General features: G+C 40.4%; 1 protein-coding gene across 7 annotated transcripts in view; it reads right to left on the bottom strand.

Annotated features, from left to right (window-relative positions):
* PCDH11X (protocadherin 11 X-linked) overlaps window positions 1-16905 on the bottom strand; it is a 520325-nt gene extending 503420 nt beyond the window's left edge. For 6 of the 7 annotated variants that reach the window (XM_075106676.1, XM_075106677.1, XM_075106682.1 and 3 more), the window contains exon 1: window positions 16224-16313. Coding sequence is in view for 1 of the 7 variants with exons in the window: in XM_075106680.1 (XP_074962781.1) it covers window positions 16224-16316 (93 nt within the window). In the remaining 6 variants the exon portion in view is untranslated. Of the gene's footprint in view, window positions 1-16223 lie in introns of all 7 variants that reach the window. The other variant, XM_075106680.1, reaches the window with a different exon arrangement.
* Between the last annotated feature and the right edge of the window lie 6183 nt (window positions 16906-23088).

The raw sequence follows: 23088 nt of genomic DNA, 5'->3' as shown, positions 1-23088 counted from the left end.
AAGGTACTCTCCATCCCTCCTCCCTGAACAAAATAAAATAAACATAAATTACTTAATGAATGAACATCAGCTCCTGACACAGAAAGTTAATGCAGTGAAGTTTGCCCGGTTTGTTTTCTTTTTCTTATTCTGATACATCAGAATGTGTACGATGTTCTTCTGCATTTTCAGTCGGAGAACACTAATAGGAGAACGACACCAAGCTCAGTTCTTTCCCAGTGTGAGTCCAATGTTTCCTAGTGTTGGTGCTTTCTTTTGTAAAGAAACGATCATGTAGAATTCCAAATTTCAATATACTAACTCCTCCTGGATCAGTGTCAAGTTCATACTGATTGTTTCATTGCAAAAATATACTAATAAGGATTCATTTACCAACTTTTTTTCCCAAGTTGGCCACTTCACCGACCAATACATTAGACATTCTCAAAAGCAAAGCAAGCAGCTCTTAACACTGAAAATATTTTGTTTCGTTAAATACAGGAGGCTGAATTTTTAGATATGTCTGAAAAACAGAGATACTGTAACTTTGGGTGACATATGATAGATACAATCCATGGTTTTTGTCAGTACAACTCAACAGGCATCAATCAAGACGTGCACATTTATATAGCTGTAAAACAGTCGTATACATATCTGAATGTTTACACTACATACTGTAAATGTATTCAGCTCTCTTAACACTGAATTTATTTTTGTAGAAAAAAAAATATCCAAAATTACACATTCCTTCATATAAATAGTTGTTCAAAGAAACAGTGGCAGGTGTGGGTTTGGGTTTTTTCCCTCATCTCCGTGATCCGTTAAAGTTCTATCAGTAACACGTTGGTCAGTAAGATGAAAGAATTACATCGAGACCCCATCACAAGCCATCCAACTTTTAAATTTTGCTCTTCAGTAAGTGCTGTGCAAGAGAAGGAAAAAAACCAAGCTAGCAGTGAACATTCTTATCAGCGTCCTCATCCTGTCCCGAAGGCAGCAGGGTTTTGAGATAATGGCAACATGCAGCTATTTACAACTTGTTAACCTTAACACTGGGCTCTGAGAGCCAAACTGTCTGTGCACTAGCTGGCATTTTTCCTAAAATCTTGCAAGCCTTTCTGAAGAAAATAGTCACAGGATTTCAGATCAGCTTTTGGAACCTATTGCTTTCATAACAAGAAATGTTCCTTTTAGGGCCCATATCTGCGGAAAAGTACAAGTCCGTGGGAGACAAGCAGGCACAGAAGGGTAGTAGTGGATAGCGCATACATGAAAATTGGCAAAATGCTTTCCAGTCACCTAGAGAAACGACAGTCCAGATATAAATTCATGTAAAAAGAATATGTAAAGGACGTAAGATCTAGAATGTTGCAACACTGATATTTAAGGCATACCCAAACACAGTACCGCTAGAAGTCCCTTCCATTAATCTTCCACCAACAGGCTTTGTCACAAAAATAATTCTACATGAATGAGAACATTCTTTTGTGTTTTGTGATATTTAGTTTTAAGCTAGAGCAGATTTGATGTCCTTATTCTTGTCCTGATTTACCTTCATTATCAGTCATACTGCTGTTAAAAATGCCATCATCGAAGTCAGCTCAAGAGGATTCTGCACATGGGTATTTCAGGTCAGAGATGAATTTTACCAGGAATGCTTCATGAAGCTTGCTCAAAGCCTGTAAGCTTGATGTTTAGCTCAGACCAAGGACAGAAATTACACCTTTTATGACCACAGCATGTCCATGCATACACATAAGCAGCAGACGCTTTTCATTAAAAAGAAAAAAGCACATGCACATATCTCGGAAAAAAATACTCAGCAGCAGGTAATATTTACAAAATACTAGGGAAATTCAGCAGAAGTATCAATCCTCTTGGTGTCACAATGATTTCATTTTGGAGTCCTGAATACATCCAGTATGACAATAAGACCAGATTCAGAGTCATGAACTGTACTGGTAAAATCATGTTGTGAATGGCAGTGTCAGCCGAAATACATACTATTCGTAACAACGAGGCACTGTGAATACAGCAGTTTGTTATGCATATTATTTGCAAAGGGTATGACCTCTTGGAAAGCTGAATGAATGCAAAACTACTACTGTTATGTTCAACAGATGTGGTTAGGACACAGTTCACGTTTTGTTGTTATCCAAGTTCTCAGTGTATTTGTGCTTCATTGAAGAGTTACACCAACAAAACAAAACTAATGCCAAAATTAACTTGAACTACAAACAAACTGTGCTCTTCATGGCAGATCTAGAGCTTTCTGAAGAAGCAGGAGATATTAACTACAAGAAAATGTTCAGAGTAATCTTAGATGGCCAATTTAAAAGTTTCAAGCAGCAATTTTTGATGAATTAGTTTAGAAATATTTATCTGCAGTTTACCTGTTAGCAGTAGATTGGAAACTGTTCTCTTCACTGCATCTGTTAATACTTCAGAAGAAAAAGCCAAGGATTAAACAAACCGTTTCATCACAAATTATGAGTTTTTACTAGCATGCTGCTGGTTCAGTCAAGCTTGAGTGAATAATCAAGAGTATGAAGTACCTCATGGAAAGGCAAGCCTTTTAGCAGTCCTGTGCTGTCACTTTTTGATTTACCAAAAAAGTAACTTGCCAGAGGACTGAGCTGGGGTTTTTGGGGATTTATTTATTCAATCTACAGACCTTTTATTAATTCATTTTTATTCAATTTAGAAAATCAGATTTTCAACATAAGGCCCTCCAAGTTGATTAACTATGCAGTAAGGATTTTTTCTTCCACTCTAATGCTTTTTCTAATCTAGAAATGAAGGAAATATTAGTCTCGGGCTTCTTCCCTTCAAATTCAGATCAATGCTGTCTTACCTATAAAATTCTCCAAACAAAATAGTGAAACTGCATCTCATCTTGCAAACAGACTTACTTTCAATCATACTTTGTATTTCATGACATAATGCAGCAGTACAGACCATTTAAAGACAAAAAGCTTTTTTGTTTGTAAATCATCTTGAGGATTTCTGTTCCATAAGAAATGTACAGATAACTCACATTCATCTTCTCTTTAATGACTACTCCCAGTAGAATGTTTACAGCTTTTTTAACCTGTAAATCTGATTAATCTCTCAGGAGATTAATTAAAAACTTGAACAGGATTTTCTTCTCTTACGACAAACAATACTCTGGTAATACCTTCTAATAATGAACACATTCCAAGGGAAATTGAAAATCTGTGATTTCCCTATGGTTATGCAGCCTGTACATATTACCTAAGATGGTAACTATACGTTTAAATTACACTATGTTGCCTAGCTATGACTGCAACAAAGTATCTTCTGAGAATTTTTTATGGTGATTCAAATAAAGGAAGATCAGAACAACTGTCTGGGTTCTGAGTTTGTGGATACCATCTTACATTTGTATATCATTATTTTCTTGCTGTTGCACCAATGCAAAACCAAACAGAATCTGTTCGTAGATATGTGCCTTAGAATATTTAATACGAAGTTTCTACAATGAACACTTGTAATATCTTAACAGAGGCAGCCTGGATTAGCATTAGAATAGTGTAAGTAGCTCACTTTATAGCCAAAGCTGACCGTGTAGGGCGCTATGTCCTATTCCTGACCATCAGTCAAGGAACAGCTTTCACTGAATTATCACCAGTTCACACTGGTTCATTACAGCATTTATTTTATTAAGGCTTGTCTCATGAAATAGCCCATCCCTGAATACAAGATGGAAAAAAAAGTCCTTGGTAAATGTTCCCAGTTGATGGCAAAAATAGAAACCCTGAATGATAAAAAGTAACTGAAAACCAGTTCATCCCTTCCTCCACATAGTGAAAAAAAAATGGCAAAATTATTTTCTCCTGGAGATGACTAATTGTATTGACATTTTTGTATTCAGCACCATCAGGGTTGATCATCTCAAAGCAAGCCTAAGCCCCATGTCTAAAATATGTGCTAACAAGCAAAGACTGAATGTTGAAGATCTCTTTCTACAGCATACTTTTTCTATAGAATATTCTGTTTATTTAGGAAATGTTACAACATACTGTATGTTGCCAATTTATTATAAAATTATTCCTAGTAACAGAAAATCGGTCCCTACGTAGGGCACCTCCTGGAACTCAGGGAAACTTTGATTTACCTTCTTAGCCTACCAAAAATTTCCCTGTATGCCACCTGCTGTTTTCATTGATTTAAAATCCACATCTGCAGGATTCTGAAAATATCGGACTGAGAGCCCCTAATGGTACAAATGCAACACAGCCTTTCACACGCATTCATTAAAATAAACAAATAATTAGGATAAGAGTCTTTCCTTCATGTAATCTGAAGGAAACAGTGCATCATTATGGAACAACTATGTTTAATAACCAAGTAGCTACAAATAAACTGCAAATGGTAAAGATTTACTGAAATATTTTAGTAATATCTAAGCATTTTTCAAGGGAAAGAAAGCGTTCTTGATCAGACAGCAGAAACAAAATGGATCGTGAAATGCTACATGAAGAGTCAAAGATGGAAAATATGAATGAGTACATCCAGTATACTGCAGAGCTTTCAGTTAAAATGGGCCCAAATAAACCAACACAGAACCATGGAAGTAATTTTTAACCTAAATTTCAGTTACATTTAGCATAAGCGGTACCATGATCCCTTTAGACACTTAAAAAACGTACCAATGACATCATGTTCTACAGACAGCATTGAAAATAAGTGAAAGCACCTGAAAGGAAGGAATAGTCTAATCTAGGTTTAACAACAACAAATAATAAAATGCTAGTTCAGACTCAGGCACCTCATCACGACTTCCAGTGCACAGTTTTTGTTTGACTGCCTGCTTTGACAAATAATTCCATTATGAAACAAAGAATAAATTAGAGCTTCTGTAACAGTAAAGATCCTTTTTAGATAATTTTTAAGAACGTTTCTTTAATTTACAGTGGTATTATACCTAGTGAAGGTGCTTAAACTTCTGCCCATAAAAATATTGTCTATTCTCAACCTTATCTTATTCTGCTATCCACACAGTCCATACATTGTGAAGTCCCTCTCTAGAAACTGCATTTCTTGCATTTTAGTAGTGAACCTCCAGACACTCTCGTAGTAAAGAGCACTAAACCATCAACATGAAGCACTGGCAGAACACCTTTCACAAGTACAAACAAAATTAGACTCCATCTCATGTGTCCACTCCAGAGAACCTTCAGGAAAAACTCAATTAACAGGTTTGTCTTTCAGCTCTGAACGTCAACTCACTTCGGTCTTGCAGGACCAAGGGAAAACAATCAGCCTCAGGTTTTCTTGCCCTCAGCTCAGTTTATAAAGCTGAGGCTTTTGCCTTCCAGTTGCTTTTTACAGAAGAACAAAAACGTACAGCAGGTCTTCCTCAGAAAGAGAAAGGAAACTAGAAAGTGTTTCAGAGATCAAAAGCAGCACTTTAAACCATATTCAGAACAGCACTGTAGAAAGACAGCAAATAGATGACCTGTTGAAGTGGCAGCCTATCTGTGTAACCTCAGTTCAAGGAGGCTTCCAAAAATTACACCAAATAGCACACACTGAGACAGGAATAGCAAACAATGTTGAGATCCAAATCTGAGAACAAAAATAACAGCTCTCTTCTGTTCACCAGCAGGTCCCTCTTCCTGTCCTGTTCCTCATTTCTTAGCTACTCCTTGAACAACCAGAACAGGAAGGACATAGCAATCTCCTGAATTTGAGCAAAAGATCGTAATCGCTACAAAGCAAAAAGGTCTGACTGTAGAGAGGAGTCAATGGCTTTTTCACAGAACGACAAAGAAGTTCAGACTGGAAGACACGTCTGGAGATGCTGTCTAGCCAAACCTGCTTAAAGCTTCTAAGTTACATTCGGTTGCTTAGGGCCTTGGGTCCGGCTTTTAAAATTGCCAAGGATTCTTCTGAATATTAAGTGAACATTTCTATAGTATGCAAAAAGGAGAAACCATATTTCTTTTCGTTTACCACCGAGATTATCTTATGCACTTGCAGCTTCAAATAATTCACACTTTCTATCAGTAGGAGACTCAGGTGAATACACAGTTTAGGTTTGGGAAAATAGAAAACGGCAAAGGATCTAGTGTAAATTAGCATGCAAAACCCAGCCTAAAATCACATTGATGTCAAGGACACCAGGCAACTCTTCGTATTGACAGAAATATGTAACTACAACTATGGCTCCCATTTAGAGGGTCCTTAATAAAACTGAGAAGGATCTCCAAAATCTGAGAAAGAAATTAGCTGTTGCCAACCCACAAAGGATTTGACACGTTTCTCCCTTTGAAACAGTTACGGGTGAGTTGCAAGAACTACATCAGTCAAAGCTGCATGCATTAAAATAAAAGGAAAGGAGGAAAATGTGCAGTACAGTGGTTCACAAAATGATGGATGGCATCTTTAATCTGTTCTTATTGATCACAAAATAGTCTATTAAAAATTATAATTCCCTCAACGATCAGACTAAGAAATACCTGAGCATATCTAACTTTTTTGAGGCTCATCAAGAGGTATTTTACTACCATAGTAACTTACTGAAGCTGTTTCCAAGAGTATTTTGAAATTTCATCACTTCAACTTCACTGTCCCTTAGAGGTTCCCTACACTTTATCCGTCTTCCCCATCAGGGATATTTGTAATGTCACAGTGTTACATATTTATTATATATACCTATAACCACAGATACAGCAGTTAAAGAGATGGCCTGACCAAGTTATCACTTTAATCACTGAAGCACCTCAAATTTTTCAGAAAGTAGTTTCTGTTGGTTGATCAATATCTCCATCAACCACTGTCTCACAGTTCAGCAGATCAGCAAAAGCAATGACTTTTGCTTCAGCAATGACAAAATCAAGACATAGATCCAACACTCTGAAGTGACCACATTTTCAGAATTTAGTTAGCTTGCAATAGCCATACCATACCACCTGCCAGCTTCATCTAAATCACTTACTCTAAACCATTCTCCCAATGATTTCTTTCAAGCTTTTTTAACATTTATAATACAATAAAACCTAAAAGTACTGTACCTGCCAGAATGAATTACATATAAGGAACTGAGACTGTACGCATTTTTTGCAGACTCATGTTGCACTATTTTTGATTCAGACATTATTTTTAAATACTCATTTTTGGTAAGTGCAGTACAACAGAAATACAAACGTTGACATTAAGGGGACTCATAACAAATGGCACTTATATAAAGCCAGATTAAGCTTTCATCAAACTCAACAGGAATATATTCTGGGTTTTTATATTTTCCCGTTGATGTTAAACAATAACCAAAACCTGAAACCTGCTTTACGTTAGCAAGATAAAAAAAAAAAATCAAAAGAAAGCAGCTACTGAACAAACTGTACAGTGTATAAAGCTAAGCAGTCCCAAATAGCAATAGTATTTTGTTAAATAGCATTTTTTGGTAATTTAAAAATACCCTACACAGTGATTCTGAAGAGCACTACTCAAACACAGAATGGGAGCCAAGTCCCATTCTTACTGTCAGAAACTTCTTACTGAATCTGCGCTGTGTAATGCAATACAATCATGAAAACGACTGTCCAATCATAACAAATTTACCGGCATATTTACCTTCTCCACCTTAATGGATAGTTCAATGGATTTCTGGTTTAGTCCACCGTTGTCTAATGAATAAACAATTTTTATCATAACTTCAGGCAAATTTTAGTAAGTTCTTTTCCTTTTTACTAAACTTTTCCTCCAGTGTTTTAACTTCTGTTTATTGTCTCAGTTTGTCAGACTGGATTTTAAAGTTTAGGTGAACAGAAAGTCGGGATCTCTTTCCCTGACTGGTATTCATGCTTAGTGTGATTGTCTTAAAATATAACCGGATCTTTTTTCCGGTGCAGGAGGTTCAACTCAGGAACAGTTAGTTAACTCTACAGGCTGGTTGATGCTTAACCATACCTGTCTGATGAGCCACAAAATACAGAATGTTAAACAAGAAGTAACAGGCCCCAAACTCAACCCACATCACGATACTTCATAGCCTTACTGTAACAGATTCATTTCTTCGACAGCTTTTCTACGTCTTCTGCTCTTCCTCCTCCCTCTTTCTCTATTTATTTAAAAACTACTTGAATAAAATAAAATTGATAAAAAGGACATAATCATTCTCTTAAACAGTTTATTTTGTTCAAGTCTGGTAAAGGCTGCAAGTTTTTAGCTTAAGTTCAGACTTTGTTTTTAGATTTTCAATAATAATCCTCAAGTTGAATATTGGACTAATATTAATGTCCCTAATAGTCAAGGAAATGTAAGAAAATATGGATGAGGTACAAACTGTTACTATAACCAGCCTTTAACAGAAATGGCCTTGTTTTCAAACACACTGAAAAGATTCCTGAAAGCAGACAAGCTTTAGGCTCTTTCAGAGTCCGACGCACTTTGAAGATGGGACTTGTACACTTGCACTATGGAAGTCCTTTTGAAAATATTAGCCCTGACTCAGATGCATGATAAAAATTAGTTTACTTCTTTTCAACTTCAATTAACAAAGTTACTTGAAAGACACATTGTTTCCAAAGAACCTAAAGAAATTGAGTTTCTGTATTATTGAAGAGGAACACAGATTCTTTATTATTTTATACTTCCTCATTGTTGTAAAAAGGAGGCAGGGGTTATTAACAAGTTTTCACCTAAATGTTAAAATGACACCTGTATTTCTATTAGGAAATATCCTTTTACTCTATAATATTATGCTCTAATAAACAGCCTAGTCGAATTTAAAGTGAGAAAGAGTGTGCACCATGTAAATTCAATTTTCTTTCTTTTCAGGGACAGGAGAAGAAAGGAGGATTTTTTAAGCACTTTCATTAAAACACTCAAAAGTGACACAGGCAACACCCCAACTCTCTGGAGAGTCATTGCTATTTAGTCACCAAGAATCTCTCTTCCTTCAGCACACAAGCTTCAGATAGTTTGGTGACACTCGTGGCTCAGTACTGACACGGTACTACAGCCAGACAATATTGCTGGTTCATTTCTCATCATAAGGCTATCGACGTCCGACACAACCTAACCTTATTCCTCGGTTAAGAAAACAGCAGTTTCTGACCACAGACACTAGTGATACATTTCTTTGACACACATTATTGATGTCTTTGCTTTCTGACTCACATTCACTTTTGTTAAAGTGGTCAACCTTTTTTTCTCAATGTGCCAAATGTCTTTTTTCTCTCCCTTTGTAGCTTGAAACACCTCGAGTTAACGTTCTATGAACTCATCTCAAACATACTTTGTATTAGACTTCAGTGTACTTTCAGAGCAGTTCTTGAAAATAGTTTTCTTTGTATATGTAGATAAAGCTAAGCTCTGAAAGACAAACTAACTGATATTTGACTGAACGTATTGTCAAGAAATAAATAAATATAACTGATGGCCCACAATTCTGTAGCCTTTTGAAGGGGTATTTAAAATAAATTGTTTTTTAAGAAAGCGTGGTTTGTGGTGTTCTCCTAGATTACTGCCTTTTTAAGGAGCTTATATATGAAAACGAGAGGGTGGGGGAAGAACACGTCAATACCAAAAATGTTATGATACTTCCATTTTGTAGTCATTGTATTCCAGATCGATTACATAGAACTAAAATACACTTATTTTCCAGTATCTAGGGACCCTTCTATATCTTTCATTCCTCAGATTTAACCAATGCCATAAACAATTATGTATGTACACATATGCAATTGTTTTCCTCAAGTTTGTGGTGGAATCACAGAAGATAAAGGAGTAATGCCTGCTCCTTCAGCAACTCTTTGGCCAGAGGAAAAGGCCTTTCTCAACTACCTATACTAAAGCGAACTAGCTAGTACAACAAAACCCTTAATTTACTTTATAACCAGTTTTCTTTAGTAAGTCATAAAATTACAGATCTCCTGAACATTAATTTTGAAGATAATTCTCTGATAATTAGACATGAATGTACACTTGTCTGACAAGCACTTAACTGATCATCTCTAGTAGAATCCCGATTACAGGAAACTATTATGAATCCCTTAGCTGGAATCCATTCATTCTGGTAAAGTCTCACAAGGCAGGGAGGTGAACAGAAAATTAATTTTATGCATTTCATTCCCAATTTTCATCCCCCAAATTATTACTGTGTTGCCTTGTATTCTAGATCTTAATTTACAACACATTGCCACGTCCATTTTCCAAGGGTCAATTAAATGACTGACAAAGTAAAGCCATTACTCCACTTAATGATAGCTTCAGTTTCTTGCCTTGTATCTTGCAAATATTTATAAATTACTGGCAGCAACTACAACCTGAACAAACTACTACAGTGAGGTCCCAAATTATTTGAGTCCAGAGTTCTATATGCACGTTACAGTCGCTATTAAGTCACCATTTAATGAAGTTTAAAAACATTAGAGTTCCTCCGCGCTTTTCTTTAGGGAATGCTATGGCACACTCTTCCGCTGTTTAACATTGACAAGTCAAGTCTAGGTCTTTTCACAGACATCACACAAGTCCTAAGAAAATCTCTTTCCAATTTGTGAATCCAACCTGCACCTTGACATAATGCTTCCTGTCAAAGCTACGCTCCATTTCAGGAAGAAAATGACTAAGTAAAACCAATGACCCAGGTAAGTGTGCGCCTGGCAGGACACACGGTTTCATACTTGTTTGTCAAAAGACAGGAAGGTATGTATTTTTATAATGACAAAAGCAATCACAAAACCTGCATCAATGACTAAACATGGGTTTAAACTACGACTTCCACTAGCAGAGATAAAATTCAGTTCCTCCTCAAAGTCATGCAACTTCCTTTCTCAGGAGGATTTTCAAAACCCATGACCTTCTAATGAGATCTGAGTTACAGGCTAAAGGCAGGCAGTTGACTTTTTTATAGCTTTTCCCTACGCTACATTTTAACGGAACCTGCAGTTCTGTTATCCCCCAAATATTTTTCACTTTCCTTTTGGTGAGCATTATACATCTTACGTGCCAGGGACTAAAGCTGGAAACAAGATTGTGCATGGCTTTAGTGTGCCCGTGTATGTGATCGTAGACCTGGTAGGTCATCGATCGCCATAAATACACATTTATTTATTTAACAAGAGAGCACAGAGCAGTAACAGTGAGGGAGTAAGTAGTTGGTTAAATGATTATGCTGTGCCATAAAGCATTCCAAACTTTTACTTGGAATTTTTTTCCCTTTAGCATGTATTTCCTGCTACTTCAGTAGACAGCATAAAGCACACATAATTACTAATTAAATTCTTACAAAAATAGTAAAACTATGTCCTTAAGGATGTAACAGATATACACTGATACACAGACTACATCACCAGTGACATCTTATTTCCAGACCAGCTTGGAGGAAGAAAATGATCCCCAGAACAACCATATCAAATCAAAGTAGTGCACAAGGCAAGATGTTCCCCTGGCAGGAAAACCAAGCAGGCAAAGTTTCTTGGCACAGTGAATGGCCATATTAAAGCCCATAGTGCTGGGTTTTAAATACAGTGGGCCACCTCTGTTTATAATTCCACTATTGAATTTTGAAGTCTCCAACAATTTCAGCGTTCATCTGTCTCTCTGCTGATCTGGTTATGTAGGTTGCCTTGAAATTATATAAACCTTGTGGACTCTGTCCAAACTGAAATGAACTAAACCAACAGTTGTTTAAAGAACTTCCCCGAAAAGTTATTAAAGCACTTGCTGTTGAACAGGCCGAGTTCTGCCATCCCTGCAAGCAAAACTCCTCCACAGCAATGCCTTCTGTACCATGCTGACATGCTGAACTCCTAAACAAGCGGCTGAAGTTCAAGTATGTACGCTCTGTAATGCAAGAAGCAATCACTGAAGGCCCCGCTGTCACAGGAATATTTTCACAGACTGCAGCAAGTTCTGGCTCAGGCCGTGCCGGGTCAAGAAGGCTAAACCTTATGTAATCAATGGGAAAACATTTATTTTCTAAGCATATCAGAAATAAAGTAATTTTCATCAGGGTTTTTATTAAAGGCAATGACAACTTCAAATAAAAAGAATGCTTAATTATGGCACAGTTACAGAAAACACTTCACAGTTTCTTATTTACTGTCAAAACTACCATTATTTCATTGTATCTATAAGCTAAATACCAGTCTTTTTAATCTGTATTCTAATTTTTACTTTAACTTTCCCTGGACCTTCACGAAACCTCCCATGTGAGTGAGGTGGGTTTGGTGCTTTTTTTTTTTTTTAAATATGAAACCTTACTGTCTGATTGTGAGAACATTATTTATCTTCCTTATTTGGAAACAGGTGGGTTTTTTCTAAAAGATTTTTTGAAAAGTAAAAAAATGTATCTGTATTTCATTTACTTGTGCCGGAGGTGATAAATACTATTGTTATCATGCAAAAATGTATTTTCCACTAATCCCACTCTTATTCACAATATAACATCTTAAGGACAAATTTAAGGCCAGTTTAATCTCCTCTTTCAGTGGAGCTTTTAAATGTGCAAAAGCTATAGAAGCTTTTATGCTTCCTGGCAAGTCACTCTACTAATTCAGAGTCCGTAATTGAGAAAGACTGTTTTAAACCTATTGTCCTTGCTTTACCGTTGGATAATGAGAATGGGATTCTCCCCACAGATCTTAAGGGATAATCAAATTCCCATTTCCATCCTAAATTCGCTGCCTCATACTACTTGCCTGTATATTTGCAGAAAGAATGAATTTTCAGAAGACCCAAGAAAGCAGTGGTCACCACTGCTTCACTGCACTGAAGGAAGACAGCTGCTACAGCTTTCCTCTCAGTGATCTCGTTGCAGAACAAAGTAATTGGGACAGAGACTATTTGTCTCCCTTAAGAATTTTTATTTAAATGACGAAACATTTGTTCAAACAATACTTACTTATTTCATCCAATCCAAACTACCTGGAGTACAGCAAGCTGCATCTTGAACCTACTACTTGAACATCAGTACCATATAGCACGTGTAACTGTAACAGTGAATCCACAGGTATTTGTAATTCTAGGCGTTTAACTTCTAACCTGAAATATGCACAAAGTTGTTATAATCATTCACATACTTCATCTGCACAGATGAAGCAACTCCTCCACTGTTAGAAGATGGCTATCTGTCCGAGATAGGCAACTCTAAAAGACTGTGGGATGCTTTAGAAGAAAGGGTTCTGTGGCCCTTAGTCCCAGTGACCACCCTGGCCACTCCCAGGTGGGCTACCTGCCCCCTGCACTTAAGTTTAGTAGCAGCATCCCCCAGGTGCTTTTAACACCTGGGTGACAATCAATATTATGCAAAAATGTATAGTTCTTTTCAGCTTATAGAAAGGATAACTTCTCTGTTTGAGATACAAGGCCTGGGGTTTACTTTTGTTTTTCTTGTAACTTAACTCTCCAAAGCGCTAACTGGAATGATGCCAAAGGCATGAAACTGAGATCTGACTAATTCCTGTTTTGAGCCAGTGCAGTTTTCCTTTAAGAAAAGCCCTACCACCTGCTTAACAATCACAGGCCCCTTTAAAATCCCAGTCTAAACACTCACCTGGATCCACCAGGGGATTTCCAAATCTGAGATGATTTTTTCCCCCTTTTTGTCTCTAAAGTTTTCAGGCAGGAGTTATTTTCTGCTAAGCTTTATATAAATTCAGCTTTACAGGGCTCTATCAGCAGATGCCAATTATTACTATCCTTCATTGCTTAGGAGATCTTTTTTTTTAACTCTATGAATGTGTTTAACTCAAGCTTAGAGCCCGCCTTTAAAACTAGCTGTTAAATTGCTAAGCAAATGGGTGTTTTAATAGAAAGACTGACATATTCTTAACTATGGGAGTGCGAATGGCTCCAGTATAAGATTACTCAAACCCACGTAGAATACAAATGCAATACAGGACCACAAGTTCAGATCTTTGATCTCCTTTTTTGCAGAGGCTGTGATGTATAAAGCCAATTCCACTGAGCAGACACTACTACACTGAATATAAATTATCCTTTAACTATAGCAAGGCTCACATTTAAAGAAATGCTGCAAGGATGAACAATGCAGCCACGAAGCAGAGTTCTTCTGTAGCAAAAATACAGACCAAGATCTGCACGGATAACCATGGTTTCAAAAGACAATTTTTTTCCTCAGCTGTTATTTGATAAAAAATAGAGTCAAATCTGGAACATTTGTACATACAGAAGTACAGTTAAAGCGCACTGCTTGCTCTTTCTGTTAAAAAAGTGAGCTAGGAATACTTGCTTCATTTTCCAGATTAAGCATCGTTCCCCTAAGAAGCAAAACAAATTATTTCAAAATGTGGAAACCAACAGTCTCAACTGAATAAGGCTTGAAATTTAAACACATCTTTTCCAGATATCTCTTCAGAGGAAGAACCTTCTGCCTACTGAGCTAACACTAAGCTCCCTGGAGTTTAGCCATGAATATTCTAAACCCATCTCTCGCAATTCACTAAAAGTCATCCTTTGCCAAAATAAAATGCTTAAGAGGAATTCAAGATGCTTACGCTGCTTTTCTTCATTTTATTTAAAATAAGTGTTTCCGTCTCAACTTTATGCCAAGTACAGAGCAGGAGGGAGAAGCTGAACTGTGGAGCTATTGCCTCAGATTTTGTACACAACTCAAACGGGAAAACAAATGACTTCTGAGAACATCAGGTATTCTGCTCTGGTTTATTCTGTATAATTTTGTATTTGACCAGCTCTATTGCAGTTATACATAAATACTGTAGAGTATTCTGATGGGAATTTCTCTGCTGCTTAAGTAAGTTACAGCTTAGGTGGTTCTAAGAAGTGGTTCTTTCCCATTCTGATGTTTATTTGTACGCCAACTTTGTGTGTGGGGAAGGGTTCATAAATAAATAGATAACTTTTCTCCTACCTTACCTCTTTTGACCCCTGCAACCTGACAGATCAGGGCTACTTCCACTGCTGACAAGGAAAAAGTTAACATTTATCTCTGGCTAAATCTTTTTGTTCTCTTCAGGCTTCCTTTCACTAAGGCTCGAAGAAGGTGCTCTTTGTAGCTCGGTTCTCTACGCCAGAATAACATTTAGCACAAGAAGAATGCAAGGGCGGATTGATAGTATCTACTGTCCTCAGCTCTGCTCTGGTTCAATAAACTTGAGCATCTTCTCCCCTCCTTTGCCAATTGAGATAAGCAGCAACAATTACTCGAAATGCATTATCAGCTCGAGCTCAGAAAGGCAGGATCAGATGAGTCGACTCCATCTCTCCCAAGCTTACAGTTTCTTTCAGTGTCCGAGGGGGGCAAAAAAGTCCCCGTTTGCCTCTTGACATACACCTCACAGCCACTTCTCACCGGCAGCTACGCCAAGGTTGCAAAAGGAAAACGAGATAAATCCCCTGCCTTCCAGACCGCCTACAAGGTCTGTGCTCGTAGCCAGCAGGCTGTAAGCTTTGTGCCATTATGGCAAAAGTCACAAATCCTTCTCTTCCCCAACCGATAAAATTCTCTCCTTGCCTTTCTGTGTTCTCCTCTTCCCCTCGCCTTTCTCTGGTCTCCATAGCTGAAGCCAAGAATTCATTGGACATCACTGCAATGCCTCTAACCAATTCTCTGCATCCAGAGCTTGAGTAAATTAAAATCTATTTCAGCTTGATCTGGTTTTTATCCCATTCCAGTACTCCACATACACAGCAACTTTAAGCTTACAGACATCCCTTCACGGTTCAGGGAAATCCTTCAATCAAAGAACTTCATTTACAATCCAGCATAGTTTTTGCTGTCTCGTCTCTCCACAGCAGCTAGGCATTTGATGCAATCCTCATTTAATGCAATCTCCATTACAGGATTATGATCACATCAATAAAATGTTCCATATGGTTCGTTCCCCCCCCCCCCCCCCATCCCTCTCCCATTAACACCAGGCACCGTATCTGCAAAAATCACCAAATGGAGCTGGCCGACGGGGTGCTCCGGGGGGGAAAGCGGGGGCAAAACCACATGCAACAGCCGATGCGAAGTGCCCGGCGGGGCCGGAGGCGGCGATCGCCCCCGCCCGCGCCGGCTCGCCCGGGCACACGGCGGGAGCCCGGCGCCGAGCGGCGGCCACCGGCCGGGAAGAAACGCGTCTTTGGCCATCATCGCTCGCGAGCTCCGTGCACACTTTCATTTCACTTGGTCAGTTCCAGCCTGTTAACGCTGCTCCGGACGAACTGCTGACGCTCGGCTGGGAGGGGGTGCCGGACAAAAGATACAACATAACGGGATACAAACACCCATCTTGCCCCCTTCTTACCTTCAACGCCTTCTCTGCGCAAGATGTCACTCTACACGGGCTTCTCAGCACACGATCAAGGCGCTTGGAGTAGCGAAGGCTGCCCCGCCGCATGGAAGTTACACCGCTGTGCAACAGCAAATCCTCGATCCGAAACACGAGCCGCTTCTTCCCATGCGGTGTGCCGAGCTCGATTCATGCGAGACCTCCACATAGGGAATCAATTGGAAAAGAAAGGCGGGGGGAGGAAAGAAAACGGTATCCTAACTTTTAGGGAAGCCTGAGTTTGTTTTATTTCTGTTGGGTCTAGTTAATTATCTGCTTTTGCAGCTGCAAGAGGATGGGAGCGCGGTCGCGCCCGAGCAGCCCCGCATCGGTGCACAGAGGTCCCGCCGCGTAACCCAAGTTGCGCGGCCGGTCCCTGGAGCGGGCGCCGCTGGGCAGCTCCGCCGGGATGCGCTGCCTTGCGCTGCGCGACGGCCGCGGGGAGCCCAGCGCCGGGTCCCCCCCGGGGAAGCCGCCGCCGGGCGCTCGACCCCCCTCCCGGCGGGGCCGCTGCGGGGCCCCTGGGGGCGCGGGATGCGCTGCCGGCGGCGCCCCGGAGCCCGCCCTGTCCCGGCGGCGGCGGCGGCGGCGGCGGCTGCGGCTCCGGCTGGGCTCTGTGGCGGCCGCCCGCGCCCCGCTCCGCCGCCGCCGCCGGCCGGCCCTCCCCGCGGCTGACATCAGCGCCGGGAGGAGGAGCGAGGCCGGGGACGCGAATGGCCGGGCTGAGGGGGGTTCCCCCTCCCGCCGCCGCCCTGCCTGCCTTCTCCTCCCGGAGAATCCCCCGAAAGCGCCGGCGGGGACGCTCCGCCGCCTCGGGTCGGGGGGCGCCCTTCACCCCCAGGCCCCGCCGGCGCCGCGGGGCCGCTGCAGCGAGGGAGGGGCCGCTCCCCGCCCGCACAGAGGCGAGGGGGGCGCGGGGCCGGGGTCTCGGCGGCGCCGGGGGAGCCGCGCCGCAGCCTCGGGCGGGGACAGGGACGGCAGCCCCGGACGAGGGACCGGCCTCTGCGAGCCGGCTCATCCTCCGTGCGGGGTCAGCGGTCGCAAAGCGAGCCCGCGCCGGTGTGTTCAGCTCTTGGTGAATGCTTGCGTGGAAACACAGCTTAATTAATCGCGGTGTTGATTTTAATAATTTGAGTATCTTGAATTATTTGCAGTGTTTTTCCAGATGCCCGCATTAGGCGCTTCTCAGTGAACACAATAATTATTAGTAAATAATTTAGCGTTTTTGCCGTACTTTGCTGTGGGGTGAGGAGACAGTTTTAAACTCTTTTTTTTGTCCTGAGGAACAAGAAAAGAAACTGCACTTACCCTAACGGCACGCATTTTTGCACGTGACCCTCTCTAATAAGAGTATGAAAATGGATGTGAAAGCCTTGTTTTACCTTCTTCACTGTAGCAAGATGTAGGTGATATCTTACTTTTATCACTAAATATAGTTTGAACACCAGAATTACTCTGAAATAAAGGTATGTAAGAGAGAGGATGAGAGAGTTCTAAAAACAGCTTTTAAAAATCCCCAGTCATTCAGCAAATTGTACCCATCTCACCTGTTAACTCCTGCATTCAATGAGATTCTTTCAATATGGACTCAGAACGAGCTGCACGGCCGTTATCCATGCTCAAATACTGCAGAACAGATGCAATTCCTTTTCTTCTAGGTTATCTTTCCAGACTGCATTTCAGTCACCTGACTTTGACCAAATGTCCATGGTACCTTACCTTACTCTGCTGGGGACTAAATTCCATGGATTTGGGAGGTAAGTTATGACTTCCTTGGCTTTGTCCCACATAGAGAACACAGAGGCACCTCATTACCTACAATCAGAACGTTACCCACAAGCCCCAGTTCACGTCCCAGCTGCAGTGCAGCACAGGATTGAGTAATGCCCACCAGGTAGTAACACTTACTGATCAACAGTTCTGAAAATTTTGTAATGAAATGTGAAATAAAGCATATATGAAGAACCAAAGGACAAAACCTAAAAGCAGCATGCAGCTACACGTGTTGGGTTTATGCCCCATTGATAGCAGACAGATCAGGGCCGGCTGTTGATCCCTTTAATACCTATTTCATTGAGCTGTCATTACAACGGGTCTCTGAAATAGCCAGCTCTGTAAAAGGCACATCCTCACAGACAGCTGCATTTTACACCTAAGATGAGGCAATTGATGAAGGAATTTCTGTGCGTTGTTTGGCCACTGTCATGCTCCTGTCTTCTTTGCTTCAGATTAAGTTAAAATAAAGATTATTACTTGAAAAAAGATAAAGTTTGACTATTACTGGGAGAGGTAGTGATCTACGTGATGGTTTGTCCTGTGCAAGAGCAAATGGCCGCGATAGCATCAGCCGCTGCAGAAGGGAAAGCAAACAGCATTTCTGGGGGGGTGGCCTGTCCTGCTTTTCCAAGTGGCATCTAAGGATTAGCTACAATGGATCCAGCAGTTCAGCTTCAGCTGCGTTTGAAATACACCACCAGAAGTCAAATTAGGTGAAAAACAGTTATTTCATTTTTTAAAAAAAAGGTGAAGGGAGTATTTAAGATGGCTTATTTAACTGATACTGGAGGCTAACTGGTACCCTTGAAAAGGGCAAAACCCCTTTACAAATCAAAGCAGTTATATCATGGAGAGTCAAAGACAGAGTAAGATTAACTCTGTCTGTGCAGCAGATGCATTACTTTGCTGCAAACAAAAATCTTTCTGTATATCGGAAAGTATTGCTGCTACCCTTGACGCAGAGCAAGGTCTAAATCCTGAAATTGTTTGTTACTCAAAGCACACGAAGAGGCCCCACAGGAACTATTCACATGTGAAAAGAGCCAGGACCAGAGCCAAAGTTTTGCGTACTGTGAAGGTCAAGCTTATTTCCTTTCCAAAACTTGCACTTAATGGAAAAACTCCCAGAAATATGTTTTCCATACAGCACCTCCAGCTGATGCTGTATGTACCGGGGCTGATCTAGAGCAACCTGCAGGTCCCCTAGCAGGTCCTAGCATGTCCCCATGACTTTGGTGCCAGTCGCCTTGCAGGCAGGCTGCTGCCTCGCAGAACAGGGACTGTCCCTGCCTTCCCCTGACTGCCGTTACTGTGGTTCCTCTTCCCACAAACCCTGGTCTTTTTATAAACTTCTCAAAATGTAAGGAGAAAAGTGTTGTGGATGTTACACAACTACTGGCTTTACAGTTTTTGTGGAATAACCTGTCAATAAAAACACACTGCCTGTCGGACGAATTCCCAGCATTTTTGCAAAGGTCACATAAAACACATTGCTTGAGTAGCCTTAATTTGGGCACCCAGAGAAGTCACGGAGAGGCTGCTGTAGACAGTGTCCAAGAAAGATTGTTATTCACTTTTATGTCTCTATGTGAGAAAATAAGAGCCACGAGCCTTCGCTTCGCCACTGGGAATGGGGCGTGCGTGGCGGCTGGGGCTGGGAACAAAAAGGAGCTCCTTTCACCAGGCTGACAGATAAGGTTGGAGGTCTCTCTCTGCTGAAGGCCTCACATAGTTCTGCTTTGTTTCTTTTTTTCCTGTCAGAACAACACAAAAACTCAGAGAACAAATTGCAACTACTCTGTACCACATCTTTTACTAGGATTTCCCAAGTAAGACTTTTATTCTCCATATACTTACGTGAACAATAGTTTCCCTTCCTTTTCCCTCATCCCCATTTACTGGAAATGTAAAATAAATCCCACTTGGGATTTTTCTTTGAGCACTAGCACTGTTTTTACTCCTGCTTCTCGATAATGGAAATTCCCGTGTTTTATCTTTTCCAGGAGCAGCGTTTATCTTCATTGCTTCATAAATGCTGATTGATATTGCACCTGGGCTTCACAATGAATGCAAACAGCGGGTCCCTCAGAGTCCCACCTTCGGCACTGAGCTGTAATTTACAGTGGCTGATCAGTTTTTCTAAAGTATTTGTAGAAATGCTATTTTTTTGCTAAGAAACTGGCATAACTGCCAGCCAAATCACTTTAGGTCAAATACAGTATTAATTAGAAACGGCAGCCATGGAAGACTACAGCCACAAATCCAGATGAATAATTGCCACGTGACTATATGGCACCTATTCCTTCCATTCCAAGTTTGGGGACATTATACATCTCTTGATAATATGTAAGAAGTTTAGACCTCATTCTTTTTAGAAGGGTTACATACCTTTTTGAGGGAGAGCCGGGCACCAGTGGCGGATATCATCTTGCAGGGCTATTGCCAGAACGATTACAACCTGGAGCCTTGGAAGCCCTGTACTAATGGCAGGAGGTAGAACATACTAATTTGATTATCATCTCAGCTGTCAAGTGACAATGCTTTTTAATTGTCATGAATTATGTATAAAATACATTCATTTTCATACTGCACATTTGGGGAGCTCACGGACACGTACCAAACGGGCATGGCTTTGGCAAGGTCGCACAGGGCAAGACGTTAGAAAGGCTCAAAATGGAACCTAGGGCACGAGCGGGAGTTTGTGGTCCCAGATCCCCACTCGGTTACGTGAGTCAGGAACCGGGATGTCGATGACAACAAAGGCGGTGTCTCCAGATGACTTAGATAAGTTCAAAATCAGACTGTCTTTAACCTAGGAATTAATGAAATACCTTTTGTATAATAAATATTTGTCATCTGTCCTCAATAACAGGCAATTACGTGAGTAATACAAGTCTGCAGAAACTGTTCAGAAACTGTTAATAATTTTGTAAACTCAACAAGTGTTACGCTGTGCTGTTCTCTGCATCTTTAAGAGTGTTCGGGGATTTAAGTCTTGCAAAATAGAAACAAACTAAGAAAGCTGAAATATATTGTGTCTTTTGCTGTACTTTACAGCACAGCTTGTGTTTAAGAAGCAGTCTAGACATGCAAAAATGCTAGAATAAACAATATTTTTTTTCATTATTTTAAATTAGCTTGTACTGGAAAGCTATAAATTTCAGAATGATGCACACTAACAGGATTTCATATCTATTCAAATATTCAAAACAAAAGATGCTAAAAGGCTATTCTGTTACCTGCCATTATGAATACAAACTTCCTTCCCAGTTAATGCAGTTACAAGTGATTTCCTATAAAAGAAAACACAAATTTCCATAAACCTTCAGGATATTTTAGAGGATATTTTACTGAGTGTTATGGAAAGCCACATCCGTTTCTGTTTTTCCCCATCCTTATTTTAGTGGCTTGTTTCATCCCTTTTAACATATAAACATTATTAAATGCTATTTAATATTCATCATAGAGCTTCAAATATTGGTCTTAAATATTTTTTCTTTATTCTCCTTTCAGATGAATTGTGTGTGCAATTAAAGCGTAATCAGCTAGAGTCATGATCAAGATTTTGAATTTATGACCATGAGTACAGAAATGAGCTCTTTATTCCAGAGAACGACGACAGAAGCGGTCATGCCAAGGCAAGCAGTTTTCCTCCCTGTGGCTCCGTAGGGTGACAATGCTGCAGGTAGATACCTGCCCTGTCAGCCATTACTCTGGCTTATGGACAGACAAACAGTTCTATGACACAACAACGATAGGTCAAGAGACACTATTTTAAGGATGCTACTGTGACAAACTTGGTACACAAACCGAAGGCTTCAGTTGAACTTCTGATAAAGTCTCCTCGATTCTGCCATACGGCATATCGGTTATAAAACGTTGGTTAATTCTCCTTAGGTGGTAACAAGGATGCTGAAGAAAAGCCTCACCGTCATCCCAGGAGCTTTGTAAGATTGTAGGTGAACAGTTTTCAAGAGGTTTCAAACAGAGAACTGTCTGTTCCTGTCTGCGCAGCCATGGCATCAGTGTGGCGCCTTCCCCGGCTCCTTCTAGGGCTTGTGGCGCCTTTTGGCAACACCTGGAGCTGGAGAAGCACAGGAGAGCAGCACGTCAGGTGCTCAGCTGGGGCTTGGGAGGCACACCTTTCCTCTCCACCAGGGTACTCTCTTCAATCTGGATTTTGGCAAGTCATTTAATTTCTGTGCTTGTCAGATCCTTCTTAAATGTGGAAGGTAAAACTTCAATAATAGAAATATCTTAAATATTGCTCAAATTATGTTTGACTAAAAGGATATACCTATTTTGATACATTTTGATATAACTCAAATTTTTCATGTTCAGAAATGTTCTTGATTTCAGAAGTATTTTACACACCTAAATTTATTTGTATTGTCTTGCAGAGAGAGCAAAGACCTGCTAAAATAAAGTGCTTTTAAATCTTCATCAGACCTAGATTTCTTAAGCTATTCAGTATATTGGATTTTGTAAAAGGGGAAAATACTGCCCTTTAGAAACAGAATTTTTTTAGGCATCCTTTCTGGCATCACTTTAATACTAATGGTATTGGTGGCCATTTAATACTGAAAGAGAGTTCCTTTCAAAAAATTAGATTTCTAAAGTTTCCATGAAGTGGCTATATTCAGGAGACTCAGGGCCTCATCTAAATCAAATCGGCTCTGCATTAAGCACAGAGCGCATAGGCCTGTGTCATTCTTGGCCTGTTTTTTTTTTATTTTGCTGACTGAAGTCAGCATATGTGGCAGACCAAGCGCTAGGGGAGTGAACTCGTCAGGGAGAGGAGTCACAGAACTTGCCTACAACCCTGCCGTGTTTCTGCAAACTTTACCCTACTGCGTGTTCATAGCTGAGTTTTTGCAGAAGTATTTCCTTCTGCCCAAGAGACCATGACGGTGCTGAAAACTTCCAAAGAGCCAAACCAGGCCAACTTTTTTCTAGGTGGTGCAACAGGAACTGCTATGGTGTTTCCATAGGTTAGACTCACTAGTTCTGTTTGACAGAAAGGGTAAAAGTGAGAAACAAAGTAGACAGCACTTTTTGAAATCAG

Source organism: Phalacrocorax aristotelis, chromosome 11 (assembly GCF_949628215.1).
Source record: "Phalacrocorax aristotelis chromosome 11, bGulAri2.1, whole genome shotgun sequence".
In the NCBI taxonomy this organism is placed as follows: Eukaryota; Metazoa; Chordata; class Aves; order Suliformes; family Phalacrocoracidae; genus Phalacrocorax; species Phalacrocorax aristotelis.
The sequence above is the reverse complement of the archived record's forward strand: the minus strand, read 5'-3'. Positions and strand labels throughout refer to the sequence as shown.